A 23,068-nucleotide genomic window follows, 5' to 3' on the forward strand; every position below is an offset into this window, starting at 1 on the left:
CCCGACCACCAGTAATGCATACTGAACCCACATAAGTAAAGGAGTGCTTTCACAGTTGGATAGAAGTGTATAAAGGCCCTCATTCCGAGTTGATCGGTCGCAAGGCGAATTTAGCAGAGTTACACACGCTAAGCCTACGCCTACTGGGAGTGTATCTTAGCTTCTTAAAATTGCGACCGATGTATTCGCAATATTGCGATTACAAACTACTTTGCAGTTTCTGAGTAACTTCAACCTTACTCTGCCTGTGCGATCAGTTCAGTGCTTGTCGTTCCTGGTTTGACGTCACAAACACACCCAGCGTTCGCCCAGACACTCCCCCGTTTCTCCAGCCACTCCTGCGTTTTTTCCGGAAACGGTAGCGTTTTCATCCACACGCCCATAAAACGCCGTGTTTCCGCCCAGTAACACCCATTTCCTGTCAATCACATTACGATCGCCGGAGCGATGAAAAAGCCGTGAGTAAAAATACTATCTTCATTGTTAAATTACTTGGCGCAGTCGCAGTGCGAATATTGCACATGCGTACTAAGCGGATTTTCATTGCGATGCGATGAAAAATACCGAGCGAACGACTCGGAATGAGGGCCCAAGTTCAGTCCAGTCTGACTTAGGAAAAAGGAAGCAATAAAGGCAACAGTGTAGTAGCATATAAATCCTGTGATCACAGTGGGCAGTTAGTAATAACCTAGCTGTTAGACTGATACAAGGTTATTTAGCAGTTAGCAGTTAGAAGTGACATCAGTTTCTTGATACATGTAATCAGGTGGACTAGATGGAGGTTAAAAAATATACAGTACTGTATTAAATGACTTTGGGGGTCATTCCTAGTTGATCGCTCACTAGCTTTTTTTTTGCAGCACAGTGATCAGATATTCACCGCCTATGGGGGAGTGTATTTTCACTTTGCAAGTGTGCGAACGCTTTTGCAGCCGAGCGGTACAAAAAAATTTTGTGCAGTTTCTGAGTAGCTCTGTACTTACTCAGCCGCTGCGATCACTTCAGTCTTTTTGGTCCCGGAATTGACGTCAGACACCTGCCCAGCAAATGCTTGGACACGCCTGCGTTTTTCCAAACACTCCCAGAAAACGGTCAGTTGACACCCATAAACGCCCTCTTCCTGTCAATCTCCTTGCGTTTGGCTGTTCAAATGCATTCTTTGTTAAATCCATCGCCCAGCAGCGATCCTCTTTGTACCCGTACAACGCAACTGCGCATTATGGTGCATACTCATGCGCAGTTTTGCTGAGTTTTGACCTGATCGCAGTGCAGCAAAAAATAGCTAGCGTGCGATCAGGTCAGAATGACCCCTTTATACGGAGCTTAACATTCCCAGTTGATGTCCACAATAAGGTTGCTGGGGTGCTGCCAGTGGCAGTCACAATAGCCTCTAACAAAGTGGCTCCCGGAACTGAAAAGCCTGCTTCCAGCTTTATATCAAAAGCCGTGATCACCTAAGTGCCAGCAGTTTGAAGGGCTCTCAGTGGTCCACTGGATGGATAACTCCTGTTTCCAAATAGGAACCTTACACGAGGTGTTGATGGACTGACCAAACTTGGAGTTCCATGTTTTATTTGACAACGGTCATTAGCAGTGCTTAAAGTGGTCATTGAGAGGAGGTGGAACTCCCCCCCCCCCGCGCCCATGCAATAAAAGTTTTGCGCCGCACCTACGGTGTGCAAACCACAGAAGGCGTGGTCTCAACATGAAAGGGGCGTGGTCACACAATAGTAATAATGGCACAGTAGTAGCACCCCTAATACACAATGCCCACAGCAGAAGTGCCCCTTTTACAATGACCACAGTAGTAGTGCTCATTATACAATGTCCACTGTACTGGTAGTGCCCCTTATATAGAGCCCATAGTAGTGGTGCCCCTTATGTCCCCAAGAGTGATGCCCCTTATGAAGTGCCCCCTTTACAATGCCCTCATTATTATTGCCCCCATTAGTAATGCCCTTAATGGTAATGCCCCTGTGTAGTATTGCCCCCAGTAGTAATGTTGCCTGTAGTAATGCCCCCAGTCATTTAGCCCCCAGTAGTTTAGCCACAATAGTTATGCCCCCAGTAGTTTAGCCTCCAGCAGTAATGCCCCTGCAGTTATGACCCCAGTAGTTTACCCCCACTTTAGTTTAGCCTCCAAGTGGTAAGAGCCCCAGTAGTTTAGCCCCTGTAGTTTAGTCCTCATGTAGTTTGCCCCATGTAGTTTAGCCCCCATTAGTAATGCCTCCTGTAGGTTAGCCCCTGCAGTTATGCCCCATGTAGTAATGCCCCAGTAGTAATGCCCCCAGTTGTTTAGCCCCTGCAGTTATGCACCAGTAGTTTAGCCCCCCAGTAGTAATGCCCCCCGTAGATTAGCCCCAAGTCGTTTGCCCGAAGTAGGAATGCCCCCAGCAGTTTAGCCCCTGTAGTTATGCCCCCTGTAGTTTACCCCCTTGTAGTTATGCCCCCAGTAGTAATGTGCCCCTGTAGTTATGCCCCCAGTAGTAATGCACCCCTGTAGTTTGCCCTCAGTAGTTTGCCACCTTGTAGTTTGCCCCCAGTATTTAGCCCCATGTAGCTTGCCCCAAGTAGTAATGCCCCCAGTAGTTTAGCCCCAGTAGTAATGCCCCCTTGAAGTTTATCCCCGCTGTAGTAAAGCCCCACTAGTTTAGCCCCAGCAGTAATGCCCCTGCAGTTATGACCCCAGTAGTTTACCCCCACTTTAGTTTATCCTCCAAGTGGTAATACCCCCAGTAGTTTAGCCCCTGTAGTTTAGTCCTCATGTAGTTTGCCAAATGTAGTTTAGCCCCCATTGGTAATGCCTCGTGTAGGTTAGCCCCTGCAGTTATGCCCCAGGTAGTAATGCCCCCAGTAGTAATGCCCCCAGTAGTTTAGCCCCATCTAGTTTAGCCCCCAGTAGTAATGCCCCAGTTATTTAGCCACTGCAGTTATGCCCCAGTAGTTTAGCCCCCCAGTAGCAATGCCTCCAGTAGTTTAGACCCAAGTAGTTTGCCCGAGGTAGGAATGCCCCCAGTAGTTTAGCCCCTGTAGTTATGCCCCCAGTAGTAATGCACCCCTGTAGTTTACCCTCAGTAGTTTGCCCCCTTGTAGTTTGCCCCCAGTATTTAGCCCCATGTAGCTTGCCCCAAGTAGTAATGCCCCCAGTAGTTTAGCCCCAGTAGTAATGCCCCCTTGTAGTTTATCCCCGCTTGAGTAATGCCCCAGTAGTTTAGACCCCAGCAGTAATGCCCCTGCAGTTATGACCCCAGTAGTTTACCCCCACTTTAGTTTAGCCTCCAAGTGATAATACCCCCAGTAGTTTAGCCCCTGTAGTTTAGTCCTCATGTAGTTTGCCCCATGTAGTTTAGCCCCATTGGTAATGCCTCGTGTAGGTTAGCCCCTGCAGTTATGCCCCCGGTAGTAATGCCCACAGTAGTAATGCCCCCAGTAGTTTAGCCCCATGTAGTTTAGCCCCAGTAGTAATGCCCCCAGTTGTTTAGCCCCTGCAGTTAAGCCCCAGTAGTTTAGCCCCCAGTAGTATTGCCCCCAGTAGTTTAGACCCAAGTAGTTTGCCCGAGGTAGGAATGCCCCCAGTAGTTTAGCCCCTGTAGTTATGCCCCCTGTAGTTTTCCCCCTTGTAGCTATGCACCCAGTAATAATGTGCCCCTGTAGTTATGCCCCCTGTAGTAATGCACCCCTGTAGTTTGCCCTCAGTAGTTTGCTCCCTTGTAGTTTGCCCCCAGTATTTAGCCCCATGTAGCTTGCCCCAAGTAGTAATGCCCCAGTAGTTTAGCCCCAGTAGTAATGCCCCCTTGTAGTTTAGCCCCGCTGTAGTAATGTCCCAGTAGTTTAGCCCCCAACAGTAATGCCCCTGCAGTTATGACCCAAGTAGTTTATCCCCACTTTAGTTTAGCCTCCAAGTGGTAATACCCCCAGTAGTTTAGCCCCTATAGTTTAGTCCCCATGTAGTTTGCCCCATGTAATTTAGCTCCCATTAGTAATGCCCCCAGTAGTTTATCCCCAGTAGTAATGCCCCCTTGTAGTTTAGCCCCGCTGTAGTAATGTCCCAGTAGTTTAGCCCCCAGCAGTAATGCCCCTGCAGTTATGACCCAAGTAGTTTATCCCCACTTTAGTTTAGCCTCCAAGTGGTAATACCCCCAGTAGTTTAGCCCCTGTAGTTTAGTCCCCATGTAGTTTGCCCCATGTAGTTTAGCCCCCATTGGTAATGCCTCGTGTAGGTTAGCCCCTGCAGTTATGCCCCCAGTAGTAATGCCCCCTTGTAGTTTAGCCCCATGTAGTTTAGACTCAAGTGGTAATGCCCCCAGTTGTTTAGCGCCTGCAGTTATGCCCCAGTAGTTTAGCCCCCCAGTAGTAATGCCTCCAGTAGTTTAGCCCCAAGAAGTTTGCCCGAGGTAGTAATGCCCCCAGTAGTTTAGCCCCTGTAGTTATGCCTCCTGTTGTTTGCCCCCTTGTAGTTATGCCCCCAGTAGTAATGCACCCCTGTAGTTTGCCCTCAGTAGTTTGCCCCCAGTATTTAGCCCCATGTAGCTTGCCCCAAGTAGTAATGCCCCCAGTAGTTTAGCCCCAGTAGTAATGCCCCCTTGTAGTTTAGCCCCGCTGTAGTAATGCCCCTGTAGTTTGCCCCCAGTAGTAATGCCCCTGTAGTTATGCCCCCAGTAGTAATTCGTCCCTGTAGTTATGCCCCCAGCAGTAATGCACCCCTGTAATTTGCCCCCAGTAGTTAGCCCCATGTAGCTTGCCCCAAGTAGTAATGCCCCCAGTAGTAATGCCCTCTTTAGTTTGCCCCCTTGTAGTTTATCCCCACTGTAGTAATGTCCCTTGTAGTTCAGCCCCCAAATAGTAATGCCCCCAGTAGTTTGCCCCTTGTAGTTTAGCCGCCTGTAGTTTAGTCCCCAAATAGTAATACCCCCAGTAGTTTTGCCCCTGTAGTTATGCCCCCAGTAGTGTGCCCCAAGTAGTAATGCCCCCAGTAGTAATGCGCCCCTGTAGTTTACCCCTTTTAGCTTGCCCCCTGTAGCTTGCCCCCAGTAGACATGCCTTAAAAAAAACCCACTATACTTACCAAGCCCCGCTCCCGCGTCCGACAGCTGTGATCTACTGGCGTCCGGCTCCCCAGCACTATGAGAGAGACGTCATGACATCTCTCTCATAGCGCGCAATGAGCCGGGAGCCGGAAGCAGGAGCTCAGTAATGAGCTCCTGCCGCCGGGCTTCCACTGTGCGGGGAGAGCTGGGCTCCGCTGGTAATAGCGGGCACCCGGCATCTCCCTGCGGCGCCGGCACATATCAGGTGAGGTGAGCCGGAGGAGGCGGAACTGCCTTCCGTCTCCAAGTGGAACTGACGGAACGTAGTTCCACTCCGTCCGGCTCACTTTAACCCCTGATCATTAGTTGCGCCAGCGTGAATGGCAGATACAGTAGGGAGAAGGGCTGCGGCCTGAATATCCACTGGATAACTGCACAATAAATCACATTTGTGAGTGTGCAGAGCAGCAACACCTCTCATCCACTACTGTAGCCTTTCTTAATCTTGTTATAACTAAACAAGGACAAAATGACCAACTCTTTGATCGTATCGTATACTGTACCTGAGGAAGGCCAGGAGGCCACTATGCTTCGAATAATGCACACTGATTCGGTCTACCAGTACTAGCATTAAGAGATAATCACCAGATGGCCATCTGTCATAATCTACACAGCAAAGTATTGTTACACAGCATACTCAGAAGTCTTGCAAATGCTAAGATTGCAAACGCAGCACCACAATATACAGCAGACATAAAGCGTATGACAAAACTCCACAATGGCAAGCAACAACTGACATGGGGTGATCCCTGGAATCCCAGATGGAAATTAGGAACAGGTTGGAACTTTACTTCAGAAACTCAGTCCACCAAAGGAGCACACCACCCCCAGCCCCCAGCTTGCACAGGAGACAGCACAGCGGCACACTCTCACCTTTATATATCTGTGCAGCGTCCAGACATGAGGTCCTGCAGCATCACCCTCCCCTGCAGCATCCATTCCATTCTCCATCTCGGGGCTTCCGGGAGCTGTGATGTGCGCTGGTGGCAGGGAGGCACCTTTGTGACGTCAAGGGTGAGGAGGAGGCGCCGGGTCACTCCCAGTGAGTATGCAGCTCCTCTAGAGAGTGACGGGTGTTATGTCGGAGGGGGCAGGCGGACTGGCAGCCAGGCCTAGGACACTGCTGTAAAAGGAATTTGTTTTTCCAAACTACAGCACAGAGACTTGCCACAGCAGAAGCGGTGGGCCTATTTTGGGGTGTGGGCCTGGAGCTGCAGCTCCATCAGCCCCATTATTAATCCAGCCCTGTTTCAGGGGCAAACACAGGATTTACTAGGGGGAAAGATATATGGTAAGTATTATCATTAATAAGCGGATATGGATACCCGACACAGCAATATAAAAAACCCTTTGTATCAGAGGAGCTTTCTGTCTGAGTTGTCCGCCAATCCTCATGGGTCGACTACTTGAAAGTGAAATCTAGATACTCAGGTATAGTAGGAATTCACTTAGGTGAGAACGTTTAGTGGATCAGCAGTGATAGCCTGGTCTCTGACTCATACAGATAAGATGTACCCCTGATGAAGTCTTATAATAAGACGAAACACGTTGGGTTTTCTTGTTCTTCCTATATGATGTAACATAGTAACATAGTAACATAGTATCTGAGGTTGAAAAAAGACAATTGTCCATCGAGTTCAACCTATTTGTGGTGTCCTATGCATGATGATTTGACTAAAATTTCTGACTGATGCTGCTGTCAGCCATTGCATTTTATCCCTATTTATAGTAACTATAATGCATGACTATGCACCATACCCCTGGATATCCTTTTCCAATAGGAATTTATCTAACCCATTCTTAAAGGTGTTGACAGATTCCGCCATTACAACTCCCTCGGGCAGGGAATTCCAAACACGTATTGTCCTTACCGTGAAAAAGCCTTTACGCCGTATTGTGCGGAATCTCCTCTCCTCTAACCTGAGCGAGTGTCCACGAGTCCTCTGTGTTGATCTAACCAAAAACAGGTCCCGCGCAAGCTCTGTGTATTGTCCCCTTATATATTTGTAGATGTTGATCATATCCCCTCTTAGTCTCCGCTTTTGCAATGTAAACATGCCTAGTCTTTCAAGCCTTTCCTTGTATTCCATCGTCTCCATGCCCTTAATTAGTTTGGTCGCCCTCCTCTGTACCTTTTCAAGCTCCAGGATATCCTTTTTGTAGTACGGTGCCCAGAACTGTACACAGTATTCAAGGTGTGGCCTCACTAGTGATTTATATAACGGGAGTATAATACTCTCGTCCCTAGCATCAATACCCCGTTTTATGCATGCTAATATCTTATTAGCCTTCTTTGCTGCTGTCCTACTTTGGATACTACTTCTTAGCTTGCTATCTCTATGAGGACACCTAAGTCCTTTTCCAGTACAGAATCCCCTAAGTTTACCCCATTTAGTAGGTAGGTGTAATTTTTGTTCTTGTTACCACAGTGCATTACCTTACACTTGTCTGTGTTGAAGCGCATTCTCCATTTGGCTGCCCATGCTTCTAATTTAACTAAGTCGTTCTGAAGAGACTCGGCATCCTCCTCTGTATTTATAGCCTTACATAATTTGGTATCATCTGCAAAAATTGACACCATGCTCTCTAGACCTTCTGTTAGGTCGTTAATGAAAATATTGAACAATAGCGGTCCTAATACTGAGCCTTGCGGCACACCACTTAGCACTTCAGTCCAAGTTGAAAAAGATCCATTAACCACAACGCGCTGCTTCCTATTATCTAACCAGTTTTTGACCCAAGTGCATATTGTGCTTCCTAGCCCTGAATATACCTCTGAATATATATTGAAGAAAAAGGGGAGACTGTAGAGATTCACCTACTATTGTACTCGACATCTTAAACGGAAATACACTAAGTGAGGAGCGACTTATTACTCCTTGTACAAATGAACCATGGACTTTGAACTTGTTTTTATGTATATATAAAAAAATTTATGATGGAAAATGTTGCCACCATGTTTTGACTCTTAAAGGTGTGAATCATAAGTGCCTTTTGTAACACAGGGTGTTGACTCAACCCTCAGGCGCCAGCTCACCTATTGTTGTATATATATATATATAAATATATATATATATAGACACTCCCACCCTGCAGGCACCCCCGCACTGCTGATTCTGCCGGCAACCCTGCATTGAAGACACTGCCAGCATCCCTGCTCTGAGGACACCTCCAGCACTCCCGCATTGCTGACACTGCCTGAACCCCTGTACTGAGGAAACCGCATGCCCTCTTGTACTACTGACACAGCCAACACCCCCGTACTGCTGACACCTCCACAGAGAGGACGCAGCCCACACTGCAAACTCCCCTGTACAGAGGACACCAGATGCAACCCCACTTGCCGACACTGTTGGCACCTCCCCACAGAGGACACCACTGGCACCCATGCACTGCCGACACAGCCAGAACCCCGTACAAAGGACACAACCAGGACACCCACACTGCCGACACTGCCAGAACCCCTGTAGTGAGGACACTGTCAGCACCCCTGCACTGAGGACCCAGTCTTCACCCACCACTGCTGACACCACTGGCATACCCACATTGAGGACACCGCCGGCACCCTTCGCATTGTGCACAGCCCCACACTGAGGACAACGCTGACATGCCCAGCCACAGTAAGTGCACTATTGTTGTATCTGACCTGCACTGTATCCAACATGCACTGTATCTGACCTTGCACTATAGCCAACCCACACTGTATGCTACCTGCACTGTATCCGACCCACACTGTAAACTGCAATGTATCCAAACTACAGTGTATTCCACACTGTATCCGACACGCACTGTATCCAACCTGCACTGTAACTTGCACTGTGTCTGACCAGCACTGTAACCTGGTCAAAATTTAACTGACCCCCCCCCAAAGTATTACGCACTGTACTATGAAGGTACAAAATGCTGTTTTTTGTGATTGGGGAGATTTTGTGGAGCTGCTCGACAAGAAGGCTGATTGATAAGAAATATTTCTTGCCACTTTGTGGATGGCAGAAATATTTGCCTGTAATCAGGGATCTGCCGGTCGTGCAGCCCAGACACTTGAAGCAACCATTACAAACCAGTTGTATTGCATTTTTTGAAGGAAAGACATCAAATGTCAACACTGCGATACATGGTCAATGACTGCCCCCCCTTCCCACTCTTACCCACGTAGGGGAGGAGATCGTGGGTTGACTCTGCTGAAAAGAGATGCTCGTTGGATCCATCAATTGGAAACAGTGGCCCACAAGGTCCTAAATGTAACAAATTATCTACATATGTTTATTTAACAAGACATCTTCTATTATTGTTGGATTCCTGTATTTAGGTGTTTATTATAATTGCCAGCTGTATATGGCAATTATGCTAGTTGGTCGATTGTTGTACTGGCATGAAATGGATGTAACTGACCTCCATTTGGTTGAGTGATTAACCCTTTCTATGTCTGATGATCTGGCCTTTAGTATAATTAATAATGTATTTGTTTTTGGTGGGTTTAAGTTGTTTTGTACATATGTTGGCTTTATGTTGATGTACAGTATTGTTACCTATTACCCTGAGGCACTGCCTGCAGGTCTATTGCATGTTAACCGCTGCCTTTTTCTATTATTAGATGACTATGTCACCATAGTAAGATAACCAATTGGGATATTAAGTGTTAATGCTGTTCATTAATGAATAGCGAGTGACAGTCACCCTACTTCCGGATAGTGCTGTGTGTGGAACGCAAACTGGTAGTGGCGTGTGTTTGAGGATGGATAGCAGTGCCTGTTGTGATCAGCCGTTGTGGTCACTATGGTGACGCGTCTGCTGGCCGTGACGTGGATGCGGCTGTGGTGCGACACACTTCCGGTGGTGTTCATGGAACCCATACCGGAAGTTAGTGATTGCAGTTTGTCAGTTGTCTCTGTTATGAGACATTATTGGTGAACACAGAGTTAATGGTGAATGCTGCAGCAGCCAGTGGTAACTGTTATGCTCTTTCATTTCTGTGATTGGGCACATCTGTGAGCATGTGGAGGCATAACGAGTGTCTCACACTGATGACATCAAGTGTTTGGGGTGAAGACATGTAATGAGTTTCAGGTGTGCATTAGGTACTTACAGGCCAATGTGGGCACACAGTGGGGTTTGCATCTCTCCTGTCTGGTTCTGGTGGACTTGACAAAGGTCTTGTAAGGACCGAAATGTTTTACAGCAATGTTTCTATCTGTGATGTGGTAATTAAAGTTTGGTGAATTTATACTTGAAGACTTGTGAGTGCTCTCTATTATATAATATATCAGTGCCGTAACTAGGTGTGTGCCGATGGTGCCTTGCTCACAGCGCACATGCACTGAAGGCGCACCATTGGCAGCACCCCCTCACTAGCCCGCACGGCCGCAGTCACTCAGTACTCACTGTCCACTTGTTCAGCGCTGCTGTCTGCCTCCCGCCAGCCGCCAGAGCCGCCCTCTTACTGCCACGATCTTAGGTCTCTGAGCAGGGCCAAAGCCACAGCCACTGCTTACTGTTCAGCGCTGCTGCCCGTCTCCCACCAGCCGCCGCAGCCGGCTTTGAGCGCCACATTCCCCCACCACACTGCCGCAATCTTTGGTCTCCTAGTCCCGCTGATGCCTGCCTCCCGCTTCCACCTGTTCAGAGGACTCAGAAGCATGCCGCAACTGCCAGCTCCCAGGTCTCTGCCTCCTTTGCCATTAACAGCCTGCCGTTGATTCCGGATCACAGGTGAGGGTGAGTATAACTCTCCCTCCCATAAAAGAGGGACTGCCTGCCACAATGTGTCAAAAATTTGGACTGCCTGCCATAATGTGTAAAACAAAGGGGGACTGCCTGCCATGATGTCTAAAAAAAGGGAACTGTCTGCCATAATTTGTAAAAAAGAGGGACTGTCTGCCATGATGTGTAAACAATGTGGACTGCCTACCATAATGTGTAAAACAAAGGGGGACTGCCTGCCATGATGTCTAAAAAAAGGGAACTGTCTGCCATGTGTGCAAAATAGGGGGACAGTCTGCCATGATGGGGACTGCCTGCCATCAGTGCCAGATTAAGGGCCACATGGGCCTGGAGCTGAAATATATGAAGGGCCTATTGTATGCCGCCGCGGTGGGTGTAACCATCACCGTGGGGGTATGACTGTTGTGGGGGTGTGACCAGTATTGTGGGGGGGTGGCATGCGTCATGGGGTGTGACTAGAACTAGAACTTTGCGGGCCCCTTAGCAACATTTTGAAATAGCCCCCTACAGCTTCTAGAGAGACACCTGTCTGTGCAGTGCTCCACCAGTGTTAGTAATGTACTGTTTATTAGGAGAAAGCTCCGCCACTGATAAAATTACAATATAATGTAAATTGACAATTCTAGAAACACTGTATTGCAATAAAACAGACTACATGGGACAAAGACAGATGATGAGGGTAGAAAAATGCAAGCACCACCATCCTAGAAATATTATTACCAAATAGCACTGTGCACTGCAGTGATACCACCACCACCTTACTGTATGTGCAGTTTGTTTTTATTTTAGCTGTACTGTACATGTAACCTCTGCTCATACTGTATGTCATACCATGTAACACACAAGTTTCCGACCAAACAGAGCCGTCTTAACAGCAGTGTAGGCCCCTGGGCACAGCAATGCACTGGGCCCCCTACCCATCTTCCAGCAGTAGGGGTGGGGGTGCTATCAGCGGCAGCTTTGATGTCCCACGGGCGGTAGGGGGCATTCTATCTTCCGCTCAGCATGTAGTACCTGGAGCAGTAATTTCTGCTAATTACTCCTTTACTGCACAGATGGAACTAAACTGTAGAAGGGGGCATTGGGCTGAATGAAGAAGCCCTTGTACATGACTTCCAGGGTGGTAGGGGGTGTTTAATACATAGGGGAGGGGTGGATAGTGGAGTGGGCTTAATATTTATCATTTTCCGGTGGGAGGGCAGCTTGCTTGACTGCAGATATCTCAAGCTCCTGAAAATATATTTCTTAGCTTTGAATGGGATAAAAAACTAGAGTCCCATCTTTCAGAAGGTTCTGGGGACTTTGGGATCAGAGTACAGGAGCCAGAGCAATTCACCAACGAAAATATAAAACTGCATACCAGGAGTGTGGAGCTGGAGCAGGGACCAGCTGCTTGAAGGCTGATATCTCTGGTTCTGGGCATAGTAGAGACAAACTGCCAGTGTCCAGCAAAAGGGGAGAGTCACAGCTTTTGGTTTATATCTTCAGAAATATTCTAAGTCAGACAGAACCCGAGATATCAGGCTGGGAAGAGCAATTAACAGGCTTGGATGGGGACCACTGCTTTCAAGTCGGATATCTACGGTTCCCCAGGGCCGATTTTCAAAAATCTGGTACCCCTGGAAAGAGGGGACCCTCAGCTATCAGTCTAGGGCCCTTATACTCCTGGGGCCCTTGGGCAAGAGCCCATTGAGCCCATACGAAAAAAGACGGCCCTGCGACCAAATACACATATACTGAGACCAGCATCCTGAATAGGGTCACAAGCCCAGTGCCATAAACTCGGACGAGCGTATGTTGGGCTGCAGGATAGGTAAGCCATTGGGGGGGATTAAGGTTAGGTTTAGGCTGCGGGAGGATGGTTAGGGTTAGGATGCGGAGAGGGGGAGTTAGGTTTAGGCACCCCCGGGGAGGGGCAAGGTTAGGCTGTGGGGAAGGGGGGAGGGTTAGGTTTAGGTAGCGGGAAGGGGAGGTTAGGTTTAGGCACCCATGGGGAGGGTTAGGGTTAGGCTGTGGAGAGAGGGGGGTAGGTTTAGAATGCTGCAAGGGAGGGTTAGAGGACCATTGGGGAAAGGTAACTATACTCTTACCTTCCCCCTGTCAGGATTCTGAATAGCGCGATGCTGCGGTTGGTAATCTGACTGCCGACATCCTGCTCACTGGCATTTCAATCCCAACCCCTTTGTGCTATGTTTTCAGATACTTTAATTCACATATACTGTATAACATTTTGCTCTTACCTGTGTCACAACTGAATAACCAACACTAAAGGATTTTTTTTTACTTACATGAAGGATCTCTTTGCAAATAGTTTTTTTGTTTTATTTGATGTCCTATGTACGTTTACAAATAATCTAAAGCATAGAACATGATTATAGGGCATCCCCATTTGACATACTGTATGCCTCAAACATGACATGGTCATTTAACTGGAGGTCTACTGCTTAGCAGATGAAACAGTATTGCCAAAAGTATTGCCCTTTCACCCCAAGTGATAAACTCTCTGACCTTCCATTCTCTGAACATCCCCTCATCCTTCATGTTCCGCGGGAGACGACTACGTTGCAAGTGCTTCCTGGACCTGGACTCCTTCAACAGCAGCCAGCTTAATGCCTATGCATGACACAAGTGGAGTGACAGATCACACAGTATCTGTAATAAGGTGGCTAAGTAGGGGCCAGCCAGCCACAAGGGTGAGTAATTCGGATGGAACACCTGGGTGGCCAAGCTCTTATGCGTCCCCTGCCATTTAGTCACTTGCCAGGCATCAGGAAAAATTGTTTAGTCGGAAGCCTATGGCTGGATGCAGGGGGAGAGGCGGGACTCGTGGTGGCCTGGGTTCTGTAGCAGCCGCGACCCTGGTGTGACATCACATGCTGAGAAGGACGTGCTTAGACCCTGTGCAGCGCCGCACTGCAATCATTATTAGTCATGGGCAAAGTGATTCACTGAACTGAGTTGAGACACATGACTCAGTTCAGTGAAGTGTCTCGAGTCAGTGTCTCGGCACATGAGTCATGACTCATTTGTATTTCAATGTATTGCAGAGACTGCACATGAATCAGTGAGTTGCCAGTGCTGGCAGATCAGTGCTGGACTCATGGAGGGAGTTATTCAGCTGCAGTGATTGTGCAGTGTATCTGGGGGAGGCAGCTGCTTATGCACTGATTGTTAATAATATATTAACATAGATTCATAAATATGTTGATATATTATTAATAACCACTTATTGCATACTAGTTACAGAATATGCACATTACTTCTGGCTGAGGAGAGAAAGCTTAACAGCCATGCAACACATCATTCAGTCTGTAACTAAACCAAACAAAAATGTTATTTTTTATTTTGCATACTTTGCTAATTGGATGATTTTAGGTGGGCTTCGATTTATTATATTATCCACTATCTAGCCTCCAGGGAGTTTGCCACCCACAATCACACTGAGCAGGATCAGTGAGCACTGAGCTGAGAGCCCTGTACCACAGGGGCTCCACCTCCTGCAGGCTTATGCTGCATGAATCAGATCCATCCACTGAGTCACTGGGGTAGATTTACTAAAATTCTTATTTTTCCGAATGAGGTTAAAGTTCAAACACGAATGACATCGAAAGTGTAAATTTGCAACTTTTTGAATTTATTACGACTAATTTACTAAGCTGTCGTATTCTGCATTTTCGTATTTACCGATGTCGATGTCATTCGTATTTATTGGCAGTGTTTTACGGGAGTGAATTGTAAAACACTGAAGACTTTAACACAATGAATCTCGGCCGGATCTGTGAGATCCATGCTGGGCTTCATTGTGCACCTTTCGTAAAAAATAAAACATTGTTAAAATTCAAAAAAAAAATGCGTGGGGTCCCCCCTCCTAAGCAAAACCAGCCTCGGGCTCTTTGAGCCGGTCCTGGTTGAAAAAATATGGGGGAAAAAGTGACAAGGGTTCCCCCATATTTAATCAACCAGCACTGGGCTCTGCGCCTGGTCCTGGTTCCAAAAATACGGGGGACAAAAAGCGTAGGGGTCCCCCGTATTTCTGAAACCAGCACCGGGCTCCACTAGCCAGATACATAATGCCACAGCCGGGGGACACTTTTATATTGGTCCCTGCGGCCCTGGCATTACATACCCAACTAGTCACCCCTGGCCGGGGTACCCTGGAGGAGTGGGAACCCCTTAAATCAAGGGGTCCCCCCCTCCAGCCACCCAAGGGCCAGGGGTGAAGCCCGAGGCTGTCCCCCCCATTAAAGGGCGGCGGATGGGGGGCTGATAGCCTTTTTGCCAAAATATGAATATTGTTTTTAGTAGCAGTACTACAAGTCCCAGCAAGCCTCCCCCGCAAGCTGGTACTTGGAGAACCACAAGTACCAGCATGCGGAGGAAAACCGGGCCCGCTGGTACCTGTAGTACTACTACTAAAAAAATATCCCAATAAAAACAGGAAACACACACCTTGAAAGTAAAAGTTTATTACATACATCCACACCTCCAAACATACATACTTACCTATGTTCACACGAGGGTCGGTCCTCTTCTCCATGTAGAATCCATGGGGTACCTGTGGTAAAAATTTTACTCACATAATCCAGTGTCGATCGGTCCTCTTCTGTTCTTTTTGTAATCCACGTACTTTGCAAAATAAAAAAACGGACACCCGACCACGCACTGAAAGGGGCCCCATGTTTTCACATGGGACCCCTTTCCCCGACTGCCAGGAACCCCCCCTGACTTCTGTCTAAGAGGGTTCCTTCAGCCAATCAGGGAGCGCAACGTCATGGCACCCTCCTGATTGGCTGTGTGCTCCTGTAGTGTCTGTCAGGGAGCACACGGCAGTGATACAATGTAGCGCCTATGCGCTCCAATGTAACCAATGGTGGGAACTTTGTGGTCAGCGTTGAGGTTACTTTCGGTCAACCGCTGACTGCAAAGTTCCCACCATTGGTTACAATGGAGCGCATAGGCACTACATTGTATCACTGCCGTGTGCTGCCTGACAGACACTACAGGAGCACACAGCCAATCAGGAGGGTGCCACGACGTGGCGCTCCCTGATTGGCTGAAGGAACCCTCTTAGACAGAAGTCAGGGGGGGTTCCTGGCAGTCGGGGAAAGGGGTCCCATGTGAAAACATGGGGCCCCTTTCAGTGCGTGGTCGGGTGTCCGTTTTTTTATTTTGCAAAGTACGTGGATTACAAAAAGAACAGAAGAGGACCGATCTACACTGGATTATGTGAGTAAAATTTTTACCATAGGTACCCCATGGATTCTACATGGAGAAGAGGACCGACCCTCGTGTGAACATAGGTAAGTATGTATGTTTGGAGGTGTGGATGTATGTAATAAACTTTTACTTTCAAGGTGTGTGTCTCCTGTTTTTATTGGGGTATTTTTTTAGTAGTAGTACTACAGGTACCAGCGGGCCCGGTTTTCCTCCACATGCTGGTACTTGTGGTTCTCCAAGTACCAGCTTGCGGGGGAGGCTTGCTGGGACTTGTAGTACTGCTACTAAAAACAATATTCATATTTTGACAAAAAGGCTATCAGCCCCCCATCCGCCGCACTTGGATGGGGGGGACAGCCTCGGGCTTCACCCCTGGCCCTTGGGTGGCTGGAGGGGGGGACCCCTTGATTTAAGGGGTTCCCACTCCTCCAGGGTACCCCGGCCAGGGGTGACTAGTTGGGTATGTAATGCCAGGGCCGCAGGGACCAATATAAAAGTGTCCCCCGGCTGTGGCATTATGTATCTGGCTAGTGGAACCCGGTGCTGGTTTCAGAAATACGGGGGACCCCTACGCTTTTTTACCCCCGTATTTTTGGAACCAGGACCAGGCGCATAACCCGGTGCTGGTTGATTAAATATGGGGGAACCCCTGTCACTTTTTCCCCCATATTTTTTCAACCAGGACCGGCTCAAAGAGCCAGAGGCTGGTTTTGCTTAGGAGGGGGGACCCTACGCATTTTTTTTCAACAAATTTAACACTTTCCCACCCCTTCCCACTGATAAACATGCACGGATCTCATGGATCCGTGCATGCCGATCAGAACACGGTAAAAAAAAGCAGGTCTGTTTTATTTTAGCACTTTTTTACGATTTGTATTTTTTCACGGCAGTGTTTGGCTATTGCCGGCAGTGTTTGTGAATTACACTTTTTAGTAAATTACCGAGTTCTACCAAATTACATGCGTATTTGACCGATTGTGTATTCATTCGTAATTTTTTTCTTTGAGTTCCAAAAAAATACGAATGCCCTCATCACTGCCGTGATTTGAGTTTAGTAAATTCCCGAGATGACACTTTGAAGAAAAAACACCATCTCGGTCAAAATCGGGAGCTTAGTAAATTTCCCTTACTGAGTCTACACAGTGTACAACTGTCTCAACTCACTGGCAGACTCAGGATGAATCATGATTCATGAAATGGATCAGGCACAGCAGCACAGCACTCAATGACTGGTGAGTCGTGACTGCTCCCTCCCCCCTCCCACTGGGTGTCACCTGGTATAGCCTCTGGCCAATCACAGATAAAGACACTCAGCAGAAGACGCTGACTGAAGGACACACTGAGTTTCCTCCCTCTGGCTGAGAGAGGCTGCTGCTGCAGCTGTCTCGACTCATTAAACAGTGAGTGACTCGAATCATTCACACTTCCTGATGATTCGAGTCACTGTGTTGAGACAGTGAGTCAGTAGCCATCTCTAATCATTATTATGTCAGGGATTCTTGGACCTCTGCTTTTCCCGACGAACAGGGCATAGCCGGGGGGGGGGGATTTTGCGGCAGCGGTTTTATATGGGTGGGTCCGTGGACAACTGCTGAAATGCTGTGCAAGCCGTGGACAACAAAATACTATCCCCGAGTTCAGCAGACCCTGTGGGCCTATTTTCATTTGAGGGCTTGGAGCTGCAGCTCCATCCGCCCCATTGTTAATCCGGCCATGCCTGCTATAATGTGTAAAAAATGGGGACTGCCTGCCATAATGTGTAAAAAAGAGGGACTGCCTGCCATGATGTGTAAAAAATTTGGACTGCCTGCCATAATGTGTAAAAAATTTGGACTGCCTGCCATAATGTGTAAAAAAAGGGGACTGTCTGCCATGATGTGTAAAAAAGGGGGACTGTCTGCCATGATGTGTAAAAAATGGGGACTGCCTGCCATAATGTGTAAAAAAGGGGGACAGCCTGCCATGATGTGTAAATAAGGGGGACTGCCTGCCATGATGTGTAAAAAAAAAAAGGGGGACTGTCTGCCATGATGTGTAAAAAAGGAGGATTGTCTGCCATGATGTGTAAAAATGGGGACTGCCTGCCATGATGTGTAAAAAATGGTGACTGCCTGCCATTATGTGCAAAAAATGAGGACTGCCTGCCATAATGTGTAAAAAATGGGGATTCCCTGCCATGATGTGTAAAAAAGGGGGACTGCCTGCCATGATGTGTAAAAAAGGGGGACTGCCTGCCATATATGTCACACGCACTACAGTTTGTGTGTGGGTATATATATATATATATATATATACATACATACATACATATACACACACACACACACACACACACACACACACACACACAAACTATAGTTTGACATATATATATTTATTACACACACAGTACATTGAACATTCTGTAAAGTGTATGAAGCACAAAGGGTAAGCAGATGCAATTTTTTTTATATAAAATTCCAAACACATACTCTGGGTATGGCTGGGAGGAAGAGGCAGGTAGCCGAATCACTAGGGAATGTGAGTAGTAGCCAATGGATGCGTCATGACCTGCTGTGCTGAGCATTCAAAGCTGCACCCTTGCAGCTCCGAACATTCTGTGTATAGAGCTCTGCCGACGAAAGCTCCCTGCAGCAGCTATGATCGCGATTGCACTTAGTATTGAGACAAGACACTGCTGTCTCTATCTCAGAAAAAAGAATTGGCCGATCATGGGGGGTTTCTGGGTACTCAGAACCCCCCTCCCTGTGTGGGTTTGGGGAGTGCAATTTCTCTCCACCGCCAAACTAAAGCATGGAGAGAGGACTGACTGCTGCCACAGTCTAGCAAACAGCAGCATCACAGCAGCAGTCAGCCCTCTCTCCCTGCCTCAATTGCCGTTGCAGATTACAGGGCCCGAGTAACATGTACACTTTATACACATAACCTCAAGGAATTTTATACATTATTTCATACTTGCCTACTTTTGAAAAAGCATTTCAGGGAGATTGTAAAAGTAACACCTATCAGCGCAGGTGCATACTGCTACATCGTAGAGGCGTGTCATGAAAATGACTTACATCCAAATGTAAATGAGCCCCAAAGTCAGTAAGATCTATTTGTTGAAGAAAAGACACTGATTATTTGCAGGATTTGTTTGTGTATTGTGTTTTACAAGAGGTTCCATATACTGTAAGTGGCCATAGGGATCATGAGGGGTAATTCCAATTTGATCGCAGCAGGATTTTTGTTAGCAATTGGGCAAAACCATGTGCACTGCAGGGGAGGCAGATATAACATGTGCAGAGAGAGTTAGATTTGGGTGGGGTGTGTTCAATCTGCAATCTAATTTGCAGTGTTAAAATAAAGCAGCCAGTATTTACCCTGCACAGAAACAAAATAACCCACCCAAATCTAACTATTTCTGCACATGTTATATCTGCCTCCCCTGCAGTGCACATGGTTTTGCCCAATTGCTAAAAAAAATCCTGCTGCGATCAACTTGGAATTACCCCCCATGTGCACTGCAGGGGGGGCAGATATAACATGTGCAGAGAGAGTTAGATTTAGGTGGGTCATTTTGTTTCTGTGCAGGGTAAATACTGGCTGCTTTATTTTTACACTGCAATTTAGATTGCAGATTGAACACACCACACCCAAATCTAACTCTCTCTGCACATGTTATATCTGCCTCCCCTGCAGTACACATGGTTTTGCCCAACTGCTAACAAAATTCCTGCTGCGATCAACTCAGAATTACCCCCATTGTGCCTTTTACCTAATGCAGGGAAATGGCACTAATGATCCCATTTGAATGTATGTATCTGTGATTTATTTTCCCCCCCAAGAATGTAATAGCTGCATAATGGGGGTAAGGAGCAATCAGGGAGATTGCTGGAATTTTCAGGGAGTGAGGGAGATTGCTTCTATTTCAGGGAGTCTCCTGCAGCATGAGGGAGGGTAGGCAACTATGCATTATTTTTAATAATTTTCTGCGTTACACAGTCATTGAACCATCAGTAAGCAAATGTATCACTATCTTAGAAATTTAAAACATTTTGGATATTGGAATTGCGGCTAAGGGAGAGCAAACTGTAAACTATTTTGGTCCATTGTATCATTGCTTCCTGCAGACATCAAAAATTGGTCTTGCATGACTCACATGGGTTCTGCATCTGTAAAATATAATATAGATAATACAGTATTTGCACACATAAGCCCAAATGTAATAACCTGCGAGTTGCAGGCAGGCACCTGATGTTAGCAATTTAGCTGCTAGATTTAAGGCAATTTGTTTTAAAATGCAAAACCAGGTTGGTATTTTATTGTAAATTACTTTGTCACTTACAGTAATCTAGTATTAAATTTAACTTTTACAATTAAATTACCAGGTATGAATAACACCTCTCAAATAAATTATCCACAGGCCCATTCATTTAACATTAGTTTAAACTAAACAAAAAACAAAACTGGAAATGTTGTTCTATAAACATTCATCCGTTACAATATAAGGAAAGATGCAATTGTGGTAACATTTCTGTAGTACCCTGTATATTACAATAATATAGACTGCTGTTGCAAACTAATATTGACAAACTCCTTGGCTTTTGCCTCTAGACATAAATGTTTTGTATCAAAAATAAATTGCTTGCAAAAATGAGATACAAACTTTAGTTCAACATTTTGAAGAAAAGCAATGTCATTTTGTATTACAGTGAACCCTTTTCTTTTTTCTTGTTTAGCTTTATGCAGTTCAAGGCCTTTCTGCTGTCTTTGCAAAGAGTCTTGCCTCAGTACTTGGAACTACAGTTGGTTCTGATGGTCTTCTGCAACCTCTTAACACTGTTAATACGGCAGTAAATAACGTTAAAGACCTTGTTGGTAAAATTCTTTGAGCAACCTGCAGTACTAATAACAGGTAATAATATATATCTACATCAAGATTCGTAGTTTCCACAGGGAACATCGGAGTTGTAGGCGGTGGATCAGAATGTGGGCACCAAACAGTTAAAGTTTTCAGCTGTCCTAGAATGCACAGCTCCTCTCCCTTATAACCCAGCCTCCATGCTCATGCAATCAGTTTATAGTCCGGGACCCACAGGTAAATCGCAGTCCGCTGGTCTTCTGGGGAGACTGACTGTGGCGCAGGCGTGGACACTGACACAGAACATGGACTCCACTGCAGCACCAGGGCAGGCTTCGGCATAGGTCTAGGTGTTTAAACACCTCTTTAATAAGGCCCATGTGGTACCCCCGGCTCTGGGCACCAGTCTACAGCAGATTTCCGACCCTTGAGCTGCCTCCACTCTCACTCCTTCCCTTGGAGACCCGGGCAGTCATCTTACAGCAAGACAGCAAGCAGGTCTCTGGGAACTCTGGGCTTAGCCCCCCCTTCCCCCACGCTTAACGGCCGCAAATAACTAATAGTTTTATTATTTTCTAAGGAGGGGCCTGGCCACACTTTCCCTATTGGCCACTCCCTCCCAGCCAGATCTGCATCCATCTCCTTGCATGCTGGGGTCAGCTATTTTTTTTAATCAAAGCGGCTGTGTGTGATTTTGTGCAGCTGCTCCAAAAACGCTACCGGCCTGCCCCTGCTCAGCCAGTCACACCCCCCAATGCCGCGTTGCTGTCAATCTTGCAGCCACATCCTTCCTGGATTTGGCCACAAGAAGGGTCGTGCGCTGCGGCCAGTGCACATGCGCAGACCAGATGGACGTGGCCGCTGCATATGGATGCGTGGCTGTGTCCATCCCTAAGTAAATAGGGGCCAAATGATTCTGCAAAAATATTGATGGTTTCACTTTGAGGTTTTCCTTGATTTTGGATTCAAACACTATTGTATCAAAATTAGATCTTCTATTTTTCATTTTATTATGGGAGGTGGACCCAGGGCCGGATTAAGGGCCGCATGGGTCTGGAATTAAAAATATTCAAGGGCCTATTGTGAGAAATGGGAGGTGTGATCAGTGCTGTGTGGGTGTGGTCAGTGCCATACAGGCGTATACACCCTACACTATTAGCTCCAATGTCTCCCTAAATATGTAAACATATTAAAAAAAATTTAATAATTTTGTGAGAAAAAGAAAAACACAATCTTAATAGTTATGCTTCATGGCAGACCATGTGACCAGCTGGTGGTTAGTGATCATCATGCTGTCATGATGATGGGCCTATTTTTATGTGGAGGCCTGGAGCTGGAGCTCCATCCGCCCCATTTTTAATCTGGCCCTGGGTGGACCCAAAAATAATCTATCTAGAATCCTAGTTTATGTTCTAGCTTGAGGAGTCAATCTTATTGGATAACCCTTTTCTTGAAGTACACTTATTTAAGTTTTACAGTGGATGAAAAAAATGCTCAGCCTGTCCCTGCTGGGAAACTCCAATATAGGGAGTTCTCCCAGACTCACATGCATCATCCTTTTCTTTGTTTCAACTATTTACATGCATTGTGCATTTTGTTTTATTTCCATGCTTCAATTATGAAAGGTTTTTTTAAAATTAAAAAAAAAAAAGTTATAAAATACTGTAGTTTGAATTCATGTTTTTTCAAATATTATTTTATTTCCAGGCACCACAATGATTGGCCTGAGAAGAAGAAAGTGACCTGTCCTCTATGAATCTATCCTGATGAATTTTCTAAATAACTGTCAACGATTTACTTTGATTACTGTTTCAAAATGAATAAAGTAGACATAGAACTGCACATTGCTTACTGTGTTTATACCAATTACTGTCATTAAAGCCATTTACCTTGTAAGCATCTCAGAAGCAAAACTACACCTCCCAGAAGAATCGTGAGCACTAACCAGAGAGATAAGTTGGAAGGCCTCCTAGACACCAGAATATTGGCCTGATTCAAAGGTGGTCACAGAGGCTGCCGCAGCTGCATTTATTGCCAATTACCAATCTGTGACTTTATGCAAATGCCTCAACAAAGCCCTTCCCTGGTGTATATCTGTGCATATGACTGTCAGTGACCATAGGTACGGAAATACTGATATCTTTAGATGCACCAATAGTTGCACCATTTAAATTTGCATCAGTCCAGTGGTACAGTAGGT

The 23,068-nt window shown here is 46.5% G+C and overlaps 1 protein-coding gene across 1 annotated transcript in view; it reads left to right on the forward strand.

The window, feature by feature from the left end:
* The window catches only part of LOC134965502 (uncharacterized), a 96,839-nt gene extending 74,135 nt beyond the window's left edge, over window positions 1–22,704 (forward strand). The window contains exons 9-10 of the mRNA XM_063941901.1: window positions 20,747–20,922; window positions 22,576–22,704. Of these exons, the coding sequence (XP_063797971.1) occupies window positions 20,747–20,899 (153 nt within the window). The 3' untranslated portion in view covers window positions 20,900–20,922; window positions 22,576–22,704. The remainder of the gene's footprint in view (window positions 1–20,746; window positions 20,923–22,575) is intronic.
* The last annotated feature ends 364 nt before the right edge of the window (window positions 22,705–23,068 follow it).

This window comes from Pseudophryne corroboree, chromosome 10 (genome assembly GCF_028390025.1).
Source record: "Pseudophryne corroboree isolate aPseCor3 chromosome 10, aPseCor3.hap2, whole genome shotgun sequence".
Lineage (NCBI taxonomy): Eukaryota > Metazoa > Chordata > Amphibia > Anura > Myobatrachidae > Pseudophryne > Pseudophryne corroboree.